This window comes from Lithobates pipiens, unplaced genomic scaffold, assembly GCF_037356315.1.
Source record: "Lithobates pipiens isolate NorthernLeopardFrog02 unplaced genomic scaffold, aLitPip1_a1.2 Scaffold_28, whole genome shotgun sequence".
In the NCBI taxonomy this organism is placed as follows: Eukaryota; Metazoa; Chordata; class Amphibia; order Anura; family Ranidae; genus Lithobates; species Lithobates pipiens.
In genome coordinates this window covers 20,710,883-20,728,553 of record NW_027507789.1, presented here as the reverse complement: position 1 = coordinate 20,728,553, position 17,671 = coordinate 20,710,883, and the positions used below count along the sequence as shown (strand labels likewise).

Here is a 17,671-nt window from a genome sequence, read left to right as displayed (position 1 = left end):
CAGAAGTTCCAAATCTATTTCCACAAGAAACTCACCTTCACTATTCACCAAATCTTACGAGTTTTGTCCTTACCTTATACTTTCTTTAATGGAATTCCCTTTGTAATTCTTTAGGTCAGTATCCAGTTTCTCTAATTTCAGAAGTGCTTTTTTGCGAGTGGCTTCCACCCAGGCTGTGTCCAGAGGAGGGGGGTCCAGCGAGCCCTCGGGCAAAGCATCTGGAGCATTCTGTACCTCCCTGCACAGATACAGATAGAAAAGCTTGAGAGAGGGAGAGAGAGGGGATTCAGAGAATTGAGAAATAGGACAGGATGGACAATGATAAAAAAAAAAAAAAAAAAAAAAAAAAAAAATCAGAGGGTATGGACACAAAAGAAGAAAGAACATTCGTATGGGATTGGCGAGTAGACCCTTTTGCTGCTGCACCACTATAAAAACTGTATCAAAGCCATAACTTCTAAATCCCAGGAAAATTTTAATTTGCAGTCTGCTCATGGAGGGAAGTGTGACAGTGCCTTCTGATAGCACACTTGATCAAAAAAATATATACTTACCCATCTGTGCTTCCTTGCTGCCTCCACACTTGTTCTAATGGCCTGGGGATTCTGTGTATGGAAAAGCATGCAACCTTCCCCATGTAATAGAGCTTACTCAGGGCGGACTCCTGCAGCGGCAAGGATGAATCAGTGAGTATAACTTGCTGGAGGAGGGGGTTGGGAGACGCTGCCACTTTGCCCTAAATGTGGATTATGTGGAAAATTAGAGTACCCCAAAAGGTTTGATAAATCCCCAGAGAAAACACAAAAACACCATAAAAAGAGCAAGCTAACAAATTTAGGGTGCTCAAAACTCCTTGACCATCAGGGCTGGGAATCCAGATAACATATGAGATATACTGTACAAAAGTTGGGTATCTAGGACACTGATCTGTAAGAATATATGTCAAGACCAATAATAATAGCGATAATAATACCACAACAGTAATGACAAGAGTATGGATAAGGATATGTTCACAGTTTTAAAAAAAATAATAAATGCACATCTTTTTCAGGTAAAAAAAAAAAAAAATGTACATTATTTTTTAATTGGGAGTCTGGAAAGCATTGCACTGATGATCAGTAAATCGTGTGTGCTATGCAGGGCTCTTGCAGGCTGTGTGTGTGTGTAAGCTGTTTGGCCATACATCATACAATCAAGCAGTTACACATTCACAGGAAGCATCAATGAACTACCACTACCAATGAACTACCACGGTGCTCAACAGCGATGTGTTAGTTCATTGAGAGCTATAAGGCCAACAGGACCTTGTAGTTTTCAATTCACAGAACTCTGTGAATGAGTGACGCTGCCAGGTGGGCAGAGGCCCGCACAGCCACGTTCTTTGAGGATTCTCACAGAGAGCAGGGGGAATAAATCCCCTGTGACATTGGGGGGGCAGGGAGGTGCGGGAGTGGGTGGATTTGTAACAGGTTACATGAATATGGGTGTAACATGTAACATGTTACAAAAGGTGAACTTATCCTTTAAAGCCTCACTGGGTTGCCGTGCAATTTACCCATGAAGTGATGGCCCCACCACAACTGCATAAGGTAAATGCTTGTCTAGCTATGGGAGAAAAAAAAAGTAATACTTACCTTATTCCTCTCTGCTGCAGCTTTCCTCCTCTGTGTGTCTCCGAGCCCCCGAAACTGCTTCACTTCGCTGCCCAGCAAGTTACATCTCTCTGATGTCATCATATACAAGACAGGAACTGCAGTCCTGCATTGAATGTGAGGATAGCGAGGGCCTGCCCAAACCGGGGAGCATTGGACAATGCTGGCTCTTTTGAGGGAAAGAGGAATAAAGTAGGCCATGTATAAGTGGGGTAAGGAGTCCAGGAGTAGGTAAGAGTATGAAGGGAAGAAAACAAAAAGATAAAACATGATCAAATGTATGTATCATTTTTACCCCTGATACCTGATGGCCTCTGACAACTTGCGATGAATCTCTTCGTAAACATCTACATTAAAAGTCCGCTGCACAAATGACAGAGCCATCTTTAGGGCCTCAACACGCAGCTGTGGACACCGATCAGCAATAAACTGCAACCGCTCAATGCGCATGAGACCACTGTAACTGGAGGCGTACTGCTCGAGATCCTGCAGGAACACAAACAACACATTGACCATCAAGCTTATGGAATATGGCAAAACAACAAGCAACGATACTGGGTAGCATTCAGTAATACAAAGCAGCCAACCAATTGTTGCCTTTTGTAGATTTCACTAGATAATTAGATCAGTCTAGGAACTAGGGCTGAAACAACTACTCAATTAATCGACAATTAATAGATTATGAAATGAATCGATTACTATTTTCAGAATCGATTAATCGGCCAGACGATTAGTTGGCCTGCATACAGAATGCATTATTTGTTTACACATCAGCAGCTCAGCACACCATCCATACATGTCAGTAAGTGCCTGAGAACTTGTAAATGTGTGAGGAGCAATCCCCTATGGGACACGTAGTCCTGGGCAGGAAGTGAGTGGTTCTAAAAGGCAGAATAAGTTCTCTTTACCTAGCTATTGGGGCACTCTATACTGTACTTAACACACAGAAAAAGCAGTGTAGAAACAGATCAAAAGCAAACTGCATAGGTGTGTACTGAGCCTTATGCTAGCCACACGGATCAATTTTCAGATAAGAATATTCATAAGAAAAATCTTTGCACATTCACTGAATGAAAGAATGTTGTTTGAAATTTTCACTTGCTTTTAACATTCTGTTTTAAAACGAATGTAATTTCTGAACAAAAACCACATACACTGTCCGAAAATTCCTTTGACCAAGCAGTTTTCTATTATTTCTAAGTTTTGTGGTTGAAAACGAACATTGATTTGACCCCACTAACGATTTGAAAATCGAACGTTCTTAAAATTACATTTTTTCTTTTTGAAGGAAGACATTGTTTTTGTATGGCCAGCATATAATATAGTTCTGTTTGAAAATCTGCAAAACAGTCTTTTTTTCTTTAAAAAAAAGATCTCCGAGTCTGATGATATTTACCAGATTTAACCTCTAATAGTATATACAGTATATCTCTCCTCTAATAGTATATACAGTATATCTCTCCTCTAATAGTATATACAGTATATCTCTCCTCTAATAGTATATACAGTATATCTCTCCTCTAATAGTATATACAGTATATCTCTCCTCTAATAGTATATACAGTATATCTCTCCTGTCTGTTATTCTCAGAGTGGATTAAGAGATTTTGCTCTCTAACCATAGAGACATAACCATGTATAGAGATATTTAAGAATAAATTGCCTTTTTTTCTACTTTACATGTTAACTTACTTTACTACTTTATGCATTTCCAGTGACAATAACATGAAAACACAAAACAAATTAATACTTTTAGGCCCCTTTCACATGGGGCAGATCCGCTGGATGGACTCCACCAGCTCAGAGGGAGATTGCTCCATTGATCCCCGCTGAGCAGGCGGATGCGATCTGTCAAGATCTGCTCAAAACAGACAGATGGCGAAACGTTCACCATTTGTCCTGCAGATCAGAATGGATGGAATCGGATGAAAACGGACAGGCTGTCTGTTTTAATTCCGATCTTTCCATAGAGAACAGCGGGGTTCTGAGAGGTCCATTTCTGCATAGCGAGTGGATCTTGTCGGATCGGCTGGCAGGCAGGCGTCCGTGAACACATCTCCGCTGACATCCGCCTGCCCATAGAATACACTAAAAAATTGTAAGCTTTTGAGACCACTCAGGTCCCAGCATACACAATCTTCTCGGAGAGAATAAAGACAGGAGGATAATATCAACCGCACACAGCTAATATGTCACAGATAGAAGAGGATATAAATGGGCTTGAGAGGGTAGACTTACCAGAGTTGGATTCTCCACCACATAGTTGATGTCAGGCACATTCTGCTGGTCATCTTGAGGGTCAGCATCAATCTGCATGGGCTCCACAGCACCCTACGTAGGCAAACAAAACTAGTCAATTACTGCAATCAAGATAAGCAGCAAATGTCCAGGGTCCTGCAATCTGCACTGAGCCACAACGCTCCACCAGCAAGTCAACTGAAAAAAAACTATAGGACAGAAAATAAAATAGTCACAGAAGGAAGAAAAAGTACCATAGATAAACAGACTTTAAAAGAAACCCTGCCACCTTGTCCATTCAGGGCAAAGTTACATTGCCTGTGCAAATCCTCACCCTGACCACTTCATATTCACCTCTCCCCTGACACTTCTGTTGTGGACACCACCTAAACGCAGTGACAGTGCTTGGCCTAGCAATTGCCAGCTAGGCCAGAGCACTTCATCATGGGAGGTGGTCACATGCTACGACGTACTGGTTATTTTACAGTGGTGGGTACAGATAGAGGAGCAGCGGGGAAGTGGTGAAAGGACAAGGTGACAAACACTGATCTGATACAACAGTATTATCAAACAGGAAGTACGAGAAGATGATCTACAGCAGGAACAAAGACACCAACAAAAAGATAAACATAGCTATGTCTTGTCACCCTGTCAAAGGAGGCCTGTGTGTCTCCAAAACATCGGTTTCAATGAGATCACAGTAAACTTTCTAGTAGTGGTGCAACGGATCATCACCGATCTGTGATCTGAACGGATCAACCTGTTCGGATCGGCACACCATGCGCTCCGCTGCCTCAGGAAAGCCCCCAGCTTCCGCCTAGCTCCGGAGCGGCGGCCATCTTGGTACACCCGGGAGCAGCAGTGAGCTGCGCGCTGGCATCATCACCCCTCTGGCCAGCTTCTTTTCTGGTAAGGTAAGATTAAAAACTAGTCTTCCTATACTGTATACAGTGAGGTCTGTGGATATTACAGTGGGGGAGATGTCTGTGGATATTACAGTGGGAGAGATTGTGGATATGTGAGGAGATGTCCATTACAGTGGGGGGAGATGTCCACTACAGTGGGGTTGACGTGGATATTATAGCAGTGGGGGAGATGACGTGGATATTACAGTGAGTAGGGGAGATGATGTGGAGTGGGGGAGATGTCTATTACAGTGGGAGAGATTGTTGATATGTGAGGGGGAGATGTCCGCTACAGTGGGGGGGGGGGGGATGTCCACCACTACAGTGGAGGGGGGATGTCCACTACAGTGGGGGGGGGGGGGGGGGAGATGACGTGGATATTACAGCAGTGGGGGAGATGACGTGGATATTACAGCAGTGGGGGAGATGACGTGGATATTACAGTGGGGAGATTTTTTATTTTTTTTGCTGATCCGATCTGTGACTCTGATCTGAGGAACAATCCGAATCGTGAGTTTTTTGATCCGTTGCACCCCTACTTTCTAGTACGATGTGGTTCTGCGTTTTGCTGTGTTGGTTTTGCCTTCATTTTGGATTCATGTGATGTCATGTCAATTTCATTTTGGATTCATGTGATGTCACTGTAGGCCAAGCCCCCCCAAATGTGTAACAGATTGGTGAAATGTAAGGAACAACATTTGTAGCCTTGAAGGAGTAGCCTTCCCCTACACTGCTAAAAAAATAAACAAAAATCTGTTTGAGTCAACTGAAGGACACAGGATGTATTTAACCTGGATTGGGGGGTTAGACACTGAAGAAGAGAAGAAAAAAACAAACACACAACCACGTAGGCCAACCCAGGATAACCCCTCCTACTGCCAGCATGCCTCCATTTGTCACTAGAGCATCCACTCCCTGTATCTGGAGACAAACCTGTCCAGTTTCTTGTTAAACGTGGAGGCCAGGAGAAATTTGAAGAGAGTATATGGGATTTTTAAAGGTGCCAATTAGAACAAAATAATTTTGTAAAAGTAGAAATGTATTCAAACAGTAAAAACAGATATACAAAAGAGTAAATATTGATATTACAGTACTAATACATGTACTGATTTCATCTCTACATGTTTCGCCTTGGTAAATTGGCTTCTTCAGGAGATATAATTGGTATCAGGCACAATAAGCCCTGTGTATTCAAGAACTAGTTGCATATGAATTGGGGCTCATGGGGATATGAGCAGTCGGATCATCTGGTAAAGCCATAGAAGGGGTGTATCTAGAGTACAGCCACTGGTAATGGTCCAGAAACCTATGCCAGCAATACTTCGCTAAATTCACAAGCTTGAAAGTTGATTATTCACCTCCAACTCCACAAAGGGAATGGATAAGGATGATGATGAGAGAGATACAAGATTATTTAATTTCTGAACTGTCAAATTATGTCCCTTCAGTCAGACATTCACCGACACATCTCTCCCCTTCCCATGCTGGTCCACATCCAGCATCCCCCACTTGCAAAACAGGTCCTGGAACACCTCTGGATGTAGAGACCACACCTCCAGGGGCTGCTGAATGAGGAAGTCTTCCTGCCAATTCTTTATGCCTGGGATGTACATGGCAACCACAAATGAAACATGAAGTTCTGCCTAGGCTAGAATGCAATCTACTTCTCTACCAATAGTGAGGCTTCCGGTTCCTCCGTGGTGGTGGATGTATGCCGTCACCTTGCCATTGTCTTACTGAATCTGAATTATATGACCTTCCAGCAAGATGGTCTAATGCTGGAGTCATCCAACAACCCCACCACCCACTGCAGCTTTGGGGTGCCAAGGACTCCTCCCTAGCCTGATAGGCTGGCATCCGCTAAGAAAATCCTTCAAAAACCAGATCTTCACAATACTCTACCCAGCGCAACACCGTCCCACAGCATTAGCCCCTTCAACCCAAACTGAGTCTTTAGAGACTCAGCAAGAGGTAAGACAATGCCAGTGGCCTTGGAAAGCATTTTACTAGCGAACTTTCACCAGAACAGAGTCTGCAAAATGCTTTATGTGAAACGTAGTGCCCGAAAGGTCAACAATTAGGTAATTTTATAACACAGCAGAGCTGAAGAAGAACATATGTCCATCCTCCATGAACACTAGCAATGAATAGAAGCATGCTGGTAGTAGGCAGGGTTATCTTGGGTTAGCCTACAGTTTTTCTGGTTGTTAGTGTCCAATCCTCTGAGATGGCAGTATAACTCTTTCACTGGATGAGAAAGAAGTACATCATGGCTCGACAAACCCCAGGCGCCAGGTCACCAATGCGACCAGAAATCGTGACCTGGCGCCTAAGCTGCCACCAGCCCACTCACTATCGATGCCCCAGACATGCAGCAGCATTAACACTGACTGCCGTCCTCCTCCCTCCTTCACACTCTGCAGCACCGCGCTGTGTGTGAAACTGGTGGGCGGGACCCGGCCGGGGTGGGGGCGGGACCCAGCAAGCTATCAAACACCAGCCAATGGGATCTGGGTGGGCCGCTACGTGTATGTGGCCCGCCCCTTTTCTTAAGCAGCCCAATCGTTGGCTGGTGTTTGATAGCTGCTGAGTCCTGCCCACCCCGACATCAGGCTGGAATCTGACATATCCACCTCTCTGTTACTTGTCAGTTTCACACCCGGCAGGGTCCCGCCAGCTCCTTTGTTACATTTCAGTAACAGAGTGCTCCATGTGAAACCTGCCAGTGCCAATCAGTGCCAACGCCAATCAGTGCCACCTGCCACCAGTGCCACCTGCTAGTGCCAACCAGTGCCACCTCCAATCAATACCACCTGCAACCAACCAGTGCCATCTGCCACCGCCAATCAGTGCCAGCGACAACCAGTGCCACCTGCCAGCGCCAACCAGTGCCGCCTGCCAGTGCCACCGCCAATCAGTGCCACCTGCTAGTGCCAACGCCAATCAATACCACCTGCCACCAACCAGTGCCACCTGCCGCCAACCAGTGCCACCGCCAATCAGTGCCACCTGCCACCGCCGATCAGTGCCAGTGCCAACCAGTGGCACCTGCCAGTGCCACCACCAATCAGTGCCACCTGCCAGCAGCAACGAGTGCCATCTGCCACCGCCAATCAGTGCCACCTGCCACCACAAATCAGTGCCACCTGCTAGTGCCAACCAGTGCCACCGCCAATCAATACCACCTGCAACCACCACCCAGTGCCAATCAGTGCCACCTGCCAGTGCCACCGTCAGTGCCACCTGCCAGTGCCGAGTGCCACCGCCAATCAGTGTCACCTGCCACCGCCAACCAGTGCCACCACCTACCAATGCCACCACCAACCAGTGCCACCTGCCAATGCCAACCAGTGCTACTGCCAATCAGTGCCACCACCAATCAGTGCCACCTGCCAGTGCCACCGCCAACTAATGCCACCTGCCAACACCAACCAGTGCCATCTGCCAGTGACAACTAGTGCCATCGCCAACCAGGGCCGCCTGCCAGTGCCAATAGTGCCACCTGCCAATTTCAAACCAGTGTCACCTGCCAGTTTCAAACCAGTGTCACCTGCCAGTTTCAAACCAGTGTCACCTGCCAGTTTCAAACCAGTGTCACCTGCCAGTTCCAACCAGTGTCACCTGCTGATGCCATCTGGCAGTTCCACGTGCCTTCCAGTGGCAACCAGTGCCACCTGCCAGTGCCAGCCAGTTCCATCTGTTGCCAGCCTTACTCTTTCTGGTCAGCCCATACCCCTGATGTAACAGCGTTTCAATGGAGTTATTGACTGGGTGCTCCATTGTGAGTTAGGGATAGGGGGTGAAAACGAGTGGCCTTACCCCGGGCGCTGAAAAAAAAACTGGCTCCTAACTTTTTTAACTGGCTCCTAAATTCAAAGCAAATTTGTCAACCCCTGAAGTACATTTTATTTTTGTCTGTGTTGTTGCTGTAAGGTGAAACTGTTGTCAAAGAAACAGGAAGTGATGGGAAATCTCTCTAGAACCCCCGAATAAAAGTAAAAACTCAACAGAGGCTCCAATTCTTCACTACCCAAAACAGGGCTAAACATACGCTTGAAAATAAGTGCTTTATGAACGCAGGCTTCTTTTAACTGAGCACAATGCCTACGCATACACTTTCATCTGAAAAATTTCCTTGACCACTCCACAAGACCCATAGGTAAAATCTGACTTCAACTCTAATTTGGAGCCTTGGCACATCTCCCTTGATGCAATGTGTGCGCCTCAAAAAGCTAAGGTCGATATGTGCCGTGCCTACCCAGAGCCCCTGGGCAGTCAAGAAAACTTGTTTTGGTATCTTCGTAAATTAAATAAAAAAAAACAAAACAAATAAACCGTTTTAAATTGTCAAATATATATTTTAAATCAAATCTTTATTATTTGGCAGTAACGGGGGACTAAGAATAAGAGGGAGGTGAAGCCACCATCAATCTACATGTACAGTGCCTTGCGAAAGTATTCGGCCCCCTTGAACTTTTCAATCTTTTGCCACATTTCAGGCTTCAAACATAAAGATATAAAATTTTTATTTTTTGTGAAGAATCACCAACAAGTGGGACACAATTGTGAAGTGGAACGAAATCTATTGGATTTTTGATTTTTTTTTAACAAAAAAGCCACCTTTTGCTGCGATTACAGCGGCCATTCGCTTGGGGTATGTCTCTATCAGTTTTGCACATCGAGAGACTGAAATTCTTGCCCATTCTTCCTTGCACAACAGCTCGAGCTCAGTGAGGTTGGATGGAGAGCGTTTGTGAACAGCAGCTTTCAGCTCTTTCCACAGATTCTCGATTGGATTCAGGTCTGGACTTTGACTTGGCCATTCTAACACCTGGATACGTTTATTTGTGAACCATTCCTTTGTAGATTTTGCTGTATGTTTGGGATCATTGTCTTGTTGGAAGATAAATCTCCGTCCCAGTTTCAGGTCTTTTGCAGATTCCAACAGGTTTTCATCCAGAATGGTCCTGTATTTGGCTGCATCCATCTTCCCCTCAATTTTAACCATCTTCCCTGTCCCTGCTGAAGAAAAGCAGGCCCAAACCATGATGCTGCCACCACCATGTTTGACAGTGGGGATGGTGTGTTGAGGGTGATGAGCTGTGTTGCTTTTACGCCAAACATATCGTTTTGCATTGTGGGCAAAAAGTTCGATTTTGGTTTCATCTGACCAGAGCACCTTCTTCCACATGTTTGGTGTGTCTCCCAGGTGGCTTGTGGCAAACTTTAGATGAGACCTTTTATGGATATCTTTGAGAAATGGCTTTCTTCTTGCCACTCTTCCATAAAGGCCAGATTTGTGCAGTGTACGACTGATTGTTGTCCTATGGACAGACTCTCCCATCTCAGCTGTAGTTCTCTGCAGTTCATCCAGAGTGATCATGGGCCTCTTGGCTGCATCTCTGATCAGTCTTCTCCTTGTCTGAGCTCAAAGTTTAGAGGGACGGCCAGGTCTTGGTAGATTTACAGTGGTCTGATACTCCTTCCATTTCAAAATAATCGCTTGGACAGTGCTCCTTGGGATGTGTAAAGCTTGGGAAATCTTTTTGTATCCAAATCCAGCTTTAAACTTCTCCACAACAGTATTACGGACCTGCCTGGTGTGTTCCTTGGTCTTCATGATGCTCTCTGCGCTTTCAACAGAACCCTGAGACTATCACAGAGCAGGTGCATTTATACAGAGACTTGATTACACACAGGTGGATTCTATTTATCACCATCAGTCATTTAGGACAACATTGGATCATTCAGAGATCCTCGCTGAACTTCTGGAGTGAGTTTGCTGCATTGAAAGTAAAGGGGCTGAATAATTTTGCACGCACCACTTTTCAGTTTTTAATTTGCTAAAAAAGTTTAAAATATCCAATAGATTTCGTTCCACTTCACAATCGTGTCCCACTTGTTGGTGATTCTTCACAAAAAAATGAAATTTTATATCTGTATGTTTGAAGCCTGAAATGTGGCAAAAGGTTGAAAAGTTCAAGGGGGCCGAATACTTTCGCAAGGCACTGTAATATTCCAAAAAGAAAAAAACAAAAAAAACTGAGCATGTGCAGAGTTGCCACCGCAGCTGCAAGATCCCTAGCTGAATTGGGGACATGAACACAAGGTGGACATAGAGAGCAGCAGGATCAATCAGGTCATTTTGCAGAATACAGAAAATGAAGCTCATAGTGACAAACTATGAACAGCATGGAATACACCATTTAATGATCTTTTTTTTTTCTTTTTTATGATGCGAGTTTAGTGCCACTTTAAGCCTGTTCTCTGTCAAGACTTATACAACAATATGGCTTGTTGCCAGAGGCCGACATCTACTCCTCCATGATACCTCAAAATGCAATGAGTAGGCTGATGAAATGGCTTTCCAGATGAAAGTTCCACAGTTAGCTAAATAGAATTCTTCTGCACTATGGCTGTCAGGGTCTCCATATACATCTGTCCATGGAGAGGATTCTGATCTGTTCTGACTGTCTGTATCCTCAGACCCTGACACATCGCCTCCCTGGTAAAGGTAAATACAGCAGTAACAACCATCACCAGACACACACACAACACATGCTCTATGCCACAGTTCATAACATGTACTTTAAGCCCAACTCTCCCCCCTCCCCCGTTGTATTTTTTGCCCTGTTTTGTCATACTTACCTTTTCTGAGGTCATGTGACACGCAGGATCCTCGTCCAATGTTCTTCTAGCAATAAGCAGGACTAAAGGTAAAAAACTTAAAGAGCAACTCCACTCTCGTTTGAGAAATAAACATTCCCCTCTGGGCGATCTATATACAGTGCCTTGAAAAAGTATTCTTACCCTTGGAAATTTTCCACATTTTGTAACGTTACAACCAAAAACATAAAATTTATTTTATGTGATAGACCAACACAAAAGTGGCACATAATTGTGAAGTGGAAGGAAAATGATAAATGGTTTTAATTTTTTTTTTTACAAATAAATATGTGAAGAGTGTGGTGTACATTTGTATTCAACCCCCCTTTACGCTGATATCACTAAAATATAGTGGAACCAATTGCCTTCAGAAAAAGTAAATTGAGTCCACCTGTGCGTGATGTAATCTCAGTATAAATACAGCTGCTCTGTGAAGCCCTCAAAGGTTTGTTAAAGAACCTTAGTGAACAAACAGCATCATGAAGGCCAAGGAACACACCAGACAGGTCAGGGATAAAGTTGTGGAGAAATTTAAAGAAAAGTTAGATTTTAAGAAAATATCCAAAGCTTTGAACATCTCACGGAGCTCTGTTCAATCCATCATCCGAAAATGGAAAGAGTATGTCACAACTGCACACCTACCAAGACATGGCCGTCCACCTAAACTGACCGGGCCGGGCAAGGAGAGCATTCATCAGAGAAGCTGAGAAGAGGCCCATGGTAACTCTGGAGGAGCTGCAGAGATCCACAGCTCAGGGGGGAGAATCTGTCCACAGGACAACTATTAGTCGTGATCTACACAAATCTGCCCTTTATGGAAGAGTGGCAAGAAGAAAGACATTGTTGGAAGGAAACCATAAGAAGTCCTGTTTGCAGTTTTTGAGAAGCCATGTGGAGGACACAGCAAACATGTGGAAGAAGGTGCTCTGGTCAGGGGAGACCAAAATTTAACATTTTGGCCTAAAAGCCAAGCGCTATGTGTGACGGAAAACTAACACTGCACATCGCCCTGAACACACCATCCCCACCGTGAGACATCGTGGTGGCAGCATCATGTTGTGGGGATGCTTTTCTTCAGCAGGGACAGGGAAGCTGGTCAGAGTTGATGGGAAGATGGATGGAGCCAAATACAAGACAATCTTAGAAGAAAACCTGTTAAGTCTGCAAAAGACTTGAGACTGGGGCGGAGGTTCACCTTCCAGCAGGACAACGACCTGAAACATACAGCCAGAGCTACAATGGAATGGTTTATATCAAAGCACATTCATGTGTTAGAATGGGCCAGTCACAGTCCAGACCTAAATCCAATTGAGAATCTGTGGTAAGACTTGAAAATTGCTGATCACAGACGCTCTCCATCCAATCTGACAGAATTTGAGATATTTTGCAAAGAAGAATGGGCAGAAATGTCCCTCTCTAGATGTGCAAAGCTGGTAGAGACATCCCCAAAAAGACTTGCAGCTGTAATTGCGGTGAAAGGTGGTTCTACAAAGTATTAACTCCGGGGGGCAGAATACAAATGTACACCCCACACTTTTCACATATTTATTGGTAAATATTTTTGAAAACCATTTATCATTTTCCTTCCACTTCAGAACGATGTGCCACTTTGTGTTGGTCTATCACATAAAATCCCAATAAAATACATTTACGTTTTGGTTGCAACATGACAAAATGTGGAAAACTTTAAGGAGTATGAATACTTCTTCAAGGCCCTGTACATTGCAGGAATTTTAACAAACATTGTTGCAGTCCTACCTTTTGTTATTCTGAATAAATAGCTGTTTGTTTGTGTCCATGTGAATATGGAGTGATTTTATAATTATATATTAGCTGCTGCACTTGCAGGGGTCTAATGAGGAACGTTGCAGGGTCTGCATCCCTTTAGATGCAAAATCCTATTGGGAGTATCTCATGGAAAAATTACATGTACAGAACTCCAGGCTGCCATATTGCATCTTACAGAAAACTACAGCCCTGCAGATTGAGAAGCAAAAGGGGTTGTAAAACCTCGTGTTTTTTCACCTTAAAGCGGGAGTCCGCCGTTTTCTTTTTTTTAAAAGCCAGCAGCTACAAATACTGCAGCTGCTGACTTTTAAAATAAGGACACTTACCCGCCCAGCGCGCCCGCGATGTCGGCATCCGAAGCCGATCTCTCGATCGTCTCTCGGGTGCTGTCGCCGCCATCTTGGGTATGGGAATCAGGAAGTGGAGCCTTTCGGCTTCATTTCCCGATTCCCGACTGCGCATGCGCGAGTCGCGCAATAAGGATGGACCCGCTGCCTCTGGGATCTGTGTGTTTCCCAGCAGGCAGCGGGGGACTTTCGGAAAGGGGCGTAGTCTACGCCCCTTTCCGCACAGAGCTATCCCAGAAGTGGGTGCAGATACCTGTACTGTACAGGTACCTGCACCCCCCTCCCCCCTGAAAGGTGCCAATTGTGGCGCCGGAGGGGGGGAGGATTCCAATGAGCGGAAGGTCCACTTTAGGGTGGACCTCCGCTTTAATATATTCTATGCATTAAAGTGAAAAACCTTCTGTAGTGCAGAAGCTCCCCAAAGCCCGCCTTCTACCTGAACCCGATCTTTCCAGCGACGGAGGAGAACACAGAAGCTTCAGCCGCTGTCTCGGATCCTTATTGGATAGATTGACAGCAGCAGGAGCTGCTGTCAATCAAATTCAGCGGCACGGGAGCCGGGGCCGAGTCCTGCTGTCTGTGTCAATGGATGCAGAAGCAGGACTCGGGAGCGTGCCCGCACGAGTGCCCCCATTGAATCTCCATGCAGGGTACTCCTCAAGAAGAGGAGGGGCCAGGAGTGGCGCTGAGGGACCCTAGAAGAGGAGGCCCGGGGTCGTTCTGTGAAAAACCCTTGTACAGAGGAGGCAAGTATGACACGTTTGTTATTTTTTTTAAAAGACAAAAAAAAAAACCCACAAACCTTTACAACCCCTTAAAGTGGGTGTAAACCCTTACAAACCACTTTGACCTACAGGTAAGCCTAGATTAAGGCTTACCTTTAGGTCCAAGAAATATCTCCTAAACCTATACGGTTTAGGAGATATTTACAAAAAGACAGCCACTGCTGTCTACGGCGCATGCGCCGTAGACAGCGGCGTGCAGGCGCACTGGGCAGGCCACAGATCACGGCGATATGCCGCAAGTGTCGGCTCCCGTGCGCATGCGCGGGAGTGACGTCATCGCTGCTCCGGCGAACCACAGTGCCGGAGCAGCGAGACCCGGAAGTCACCCCGGGATCCATGGCAGCGCCAGACATGAAGACGGAGGACTGCTTCGGGGGCTTCGTTCTCAGCTAAGTTATTCATAATGAGCTAGTATGCTATGCATACTAGCTCATTATGCCTTTGCCTTGCAGGTTGCCCCCCCCCATGGGTTTACAACCACTTTAAAAAGGTAATTTTTAAAGCAGAGCACCACCCAAAGAGGCAAGTGCCGCATGTCTGTCTCCCCCCTCCCCACAATGCCACATTTGCCACCTTTTGGCTCAGTTTGCCACAGTGGGGAAGGAGGGGGTTCCTCGCTGATAGCTGAATTGGCAGTTTAAAAATGTGGAAAAAAAATGGTGACAGCATCGGCCAGGGGCATGCTGGGTCGATGACGTCACAAGGGGCAGTGCCAACCAATAACATCATTTGGTGGCACCGCCCCTTAGTTCTTTAAGAACTCTCAGAATTTCAGGTTGGCGGTGGCAGTGGGTGTCGTGATTGAGGACGGATCTACACTGGAGGGACATTTTTTATTTTTTTAAATTAAGGACTTGTCAAAAACAAATCCTGTAGCTGCTGACTGTTAATATAAGGACACTCATCTGTCCTTGGATCCCCTGATGTCCGCACCCCGAGCCCATTTGTCGATCAGCTTCGGGTGCGGGCAGCTATAGTAAGGGAAACAGGAAGTGAAGCCTTGCGGCTTCACAGCTTGTTTCCTACTGCGCATGCGCTTTCTGAATGGTCTCGCCATTTTTATTTTGGGCACCTCTGTGTGTCCCAGAAGGCAGTGGAGGAGGGGAGTGAAGGGTGCGAACAATTGGAGCTTCCCCTTTTGGGCGGAGCTCCGCTTTAATTTCCGCATGCATTATTTTTTATTTCGTTCTGTGAATTATTATTATACAGGTTTTATATACCGCCAACAGTTTGCGCAGCGCTCAACAAAATACGTGAATGGATTTTAATGTCTTTTCATGCTGTATTTACCAAGCATTTTTATTTTATTTTTTTTGGCAAATACCGGAAAACTGTCCAGTGAATTGACAGTTTCAGGATTTTCAGGCAAAATGTGTCCTGATATCTAAATATCTCATGCGAGCCCATTCTGTGAACGAAGCCCAGTGTCTCTAAATACGACATCCCTCCCCTGCGCTGCATTGCAAGTAGTAGCCAGTCCCTGAACCCGCCCAGTCAGCATCGCCAGAAACATGCCGCTTCTTGCATATGGTCATTAAATACAACATGCTTCCCTGTGCTGCATTGCAAAAAGGAGCCAGCACCTTCAGAAACATGCTGCATATTGTGGCTAAACATGACTTGCTTCCCTGCACTGTGCTGCAAGTAGTAGCCAGTCCCTGAACCTGCGCAGTCAGCATCGCCAGAAACATGCTGTGTATTGCATATTGCAGCTAAATATGACACGCCTCCCCCTTTGCTGCATTGCAAGTAGTAGCCAGTCCCTATCGCAAGAAACATGCTGTGTATTGCATATGGTCACTAAATACGACACGCCTCCCCCTGCGCTGCATTGCAAGTAGGAGCCAGCACCTTCACAAACATGCTGCATATTGTGGCTAAATACCCGTGTTTCCCCGAAAGTAAGACAGTGTCTTACTTTCTTTTTATCCCCAAAAGCCCCACTATGTCTTACTTTCGGGGTATGTCTTATATTGGAAAAAAATCCCAGCATGCAGAGCTGCACTGCGCTACAGAAGAGGACTACAAGTCCCAGCAAGCAAGGCTGCACTGCATTACAGAGGACTACAAGTCCCAGCATGCAAGGCTGCACTGTACTACAGAGGAGGCCTACAAGTCCCAGCATGCAAGGCTGCACTATGGAGGACTACAAGTCCAAGCATACAAAGCTGCTATGCTCAGCAGAGGAGAACTGTAAGCCCACACAGCCCGGTATGTTGGGACTTGTAGTCCTCCTCAGCTGCATCTTGCAGTTACATAATAAGAGCTGCAGAGAATCTCTTCAGTGAAGCCGCCTCCCCCTCCTTCTCCTTCATGGACAGCACTGTGTAGCCATACAAGAGGAGGGGGAGGCGGCTTCACTCTGCTCGGCTGTGAGTGACAGCCGCTGCCCGAGACTGATCAGAACGGCGCTGTCTCTTCAGTCGGAGGGGGAGGGCGCTGGCCTGGCACCCCCCCCAGGGTGTGGCACCCGGTGCGGCCCGCACCCCCCGCCCCACTCTTAGTATGCCACTGGAGGCGGCAATACCCCCGTGTTTCCCCGAAAGTAAGACATATGTCTTACTTTCGTGGTACGGCTTATATTAGCCGACCCCTCTGAAACTCCCGATACGTCTTACAATCGGGGGTGTCTTACTATCGGGGAAACACAGTATGACTTGCTTCCCTGCACTGTGCTGCAAGTAGTAGCCGGTCCCTGAACCTGCGCAGTCAGCATCACCAGAAACATGCCGCTTCTTGCATATTGTCATTAAATATGACATGCCTCCCCTGCGCTGCATTGCAAGTAGGAGTCAGCACCTTCACAAACATGCTGTGTATTGCATACTGTCGCTAAATATGACACGCCTCCCCCTGCGCTGCATTGCAAGTAGGAGCCAGTCCCTGAACCAGCATTGCGCCCCAGCGCCCCCTCACCAGGCTCCACCCCCTGTGGCAAAAAAAAATATATATATATATATAAGCCCCACGTATGTCCTCCACAACAACCAAGCTGTCCATCTCCAATGGAAAGAAGAAGAGAGGGCTCGTGTTGGTGGCTATGAGCAACACAGACAGTCCTCCTTCTAGAGGAGGGGTGACCCCCCCCCCCACACAAACGCCTAAACATAGACCCCACCCCCTTCTTCTCCTCCTCTGACCTGCAGGCTGAACACTTGCACCGGGAGAGGCATCGTCACCCCCTCGCTCTCCACCGCTCCGGCCCCGACCAGCCGACCACTTCCGGGTTACGTGCTTTGCGCCTCCTGCGGAGGGGACGCACGCAGCGACGTCCGGGAGCGTCAGAACCA

At 46.1% G+C, this 17,671-nt stretch overlaps 1 protein-coding gene across 2 annotated transcripts in view; it reads right to left on the bottom strand.

Moving 5' to 3' along the window:
• Nucleotides 1-17,671, bottom strand: part of GPS1 (G protein pathway suppressor 1) — a 48,298-nt gene extending 30,627 nt beyond the window's left edge. Inside the window, exons 1-4 of one of the 2 annotated variants that reach the window (XM_077458870.1) lie at nucleotides 17,522-17,671; nucleotides 3,891-3,983; nucleotides 1,948-2,138; nucleotides 74-238 (exon numbers count right to left, since the gene is read on the bottom strand). In XM_077458870.1, the coding sequence (XP_077314996.1) occupies nucleotides 74-238; nucleotides 1,948-2,138; nucleotides 3,891-3,983; nucleotides 17,522-17,554 (482 nt within the window). In that variant the 5' untranslated portion in view covers nucleotides 17,555-17,671. The remainder of the gene's footprint in view (nucleotides 1-73; nucleotides 239-1,947; nucleotides 2,139-3,890; nucleotides 3,984-17,521) is intronic. The other variant, XM_077458872.1, reaches the window with a different exon arrangement.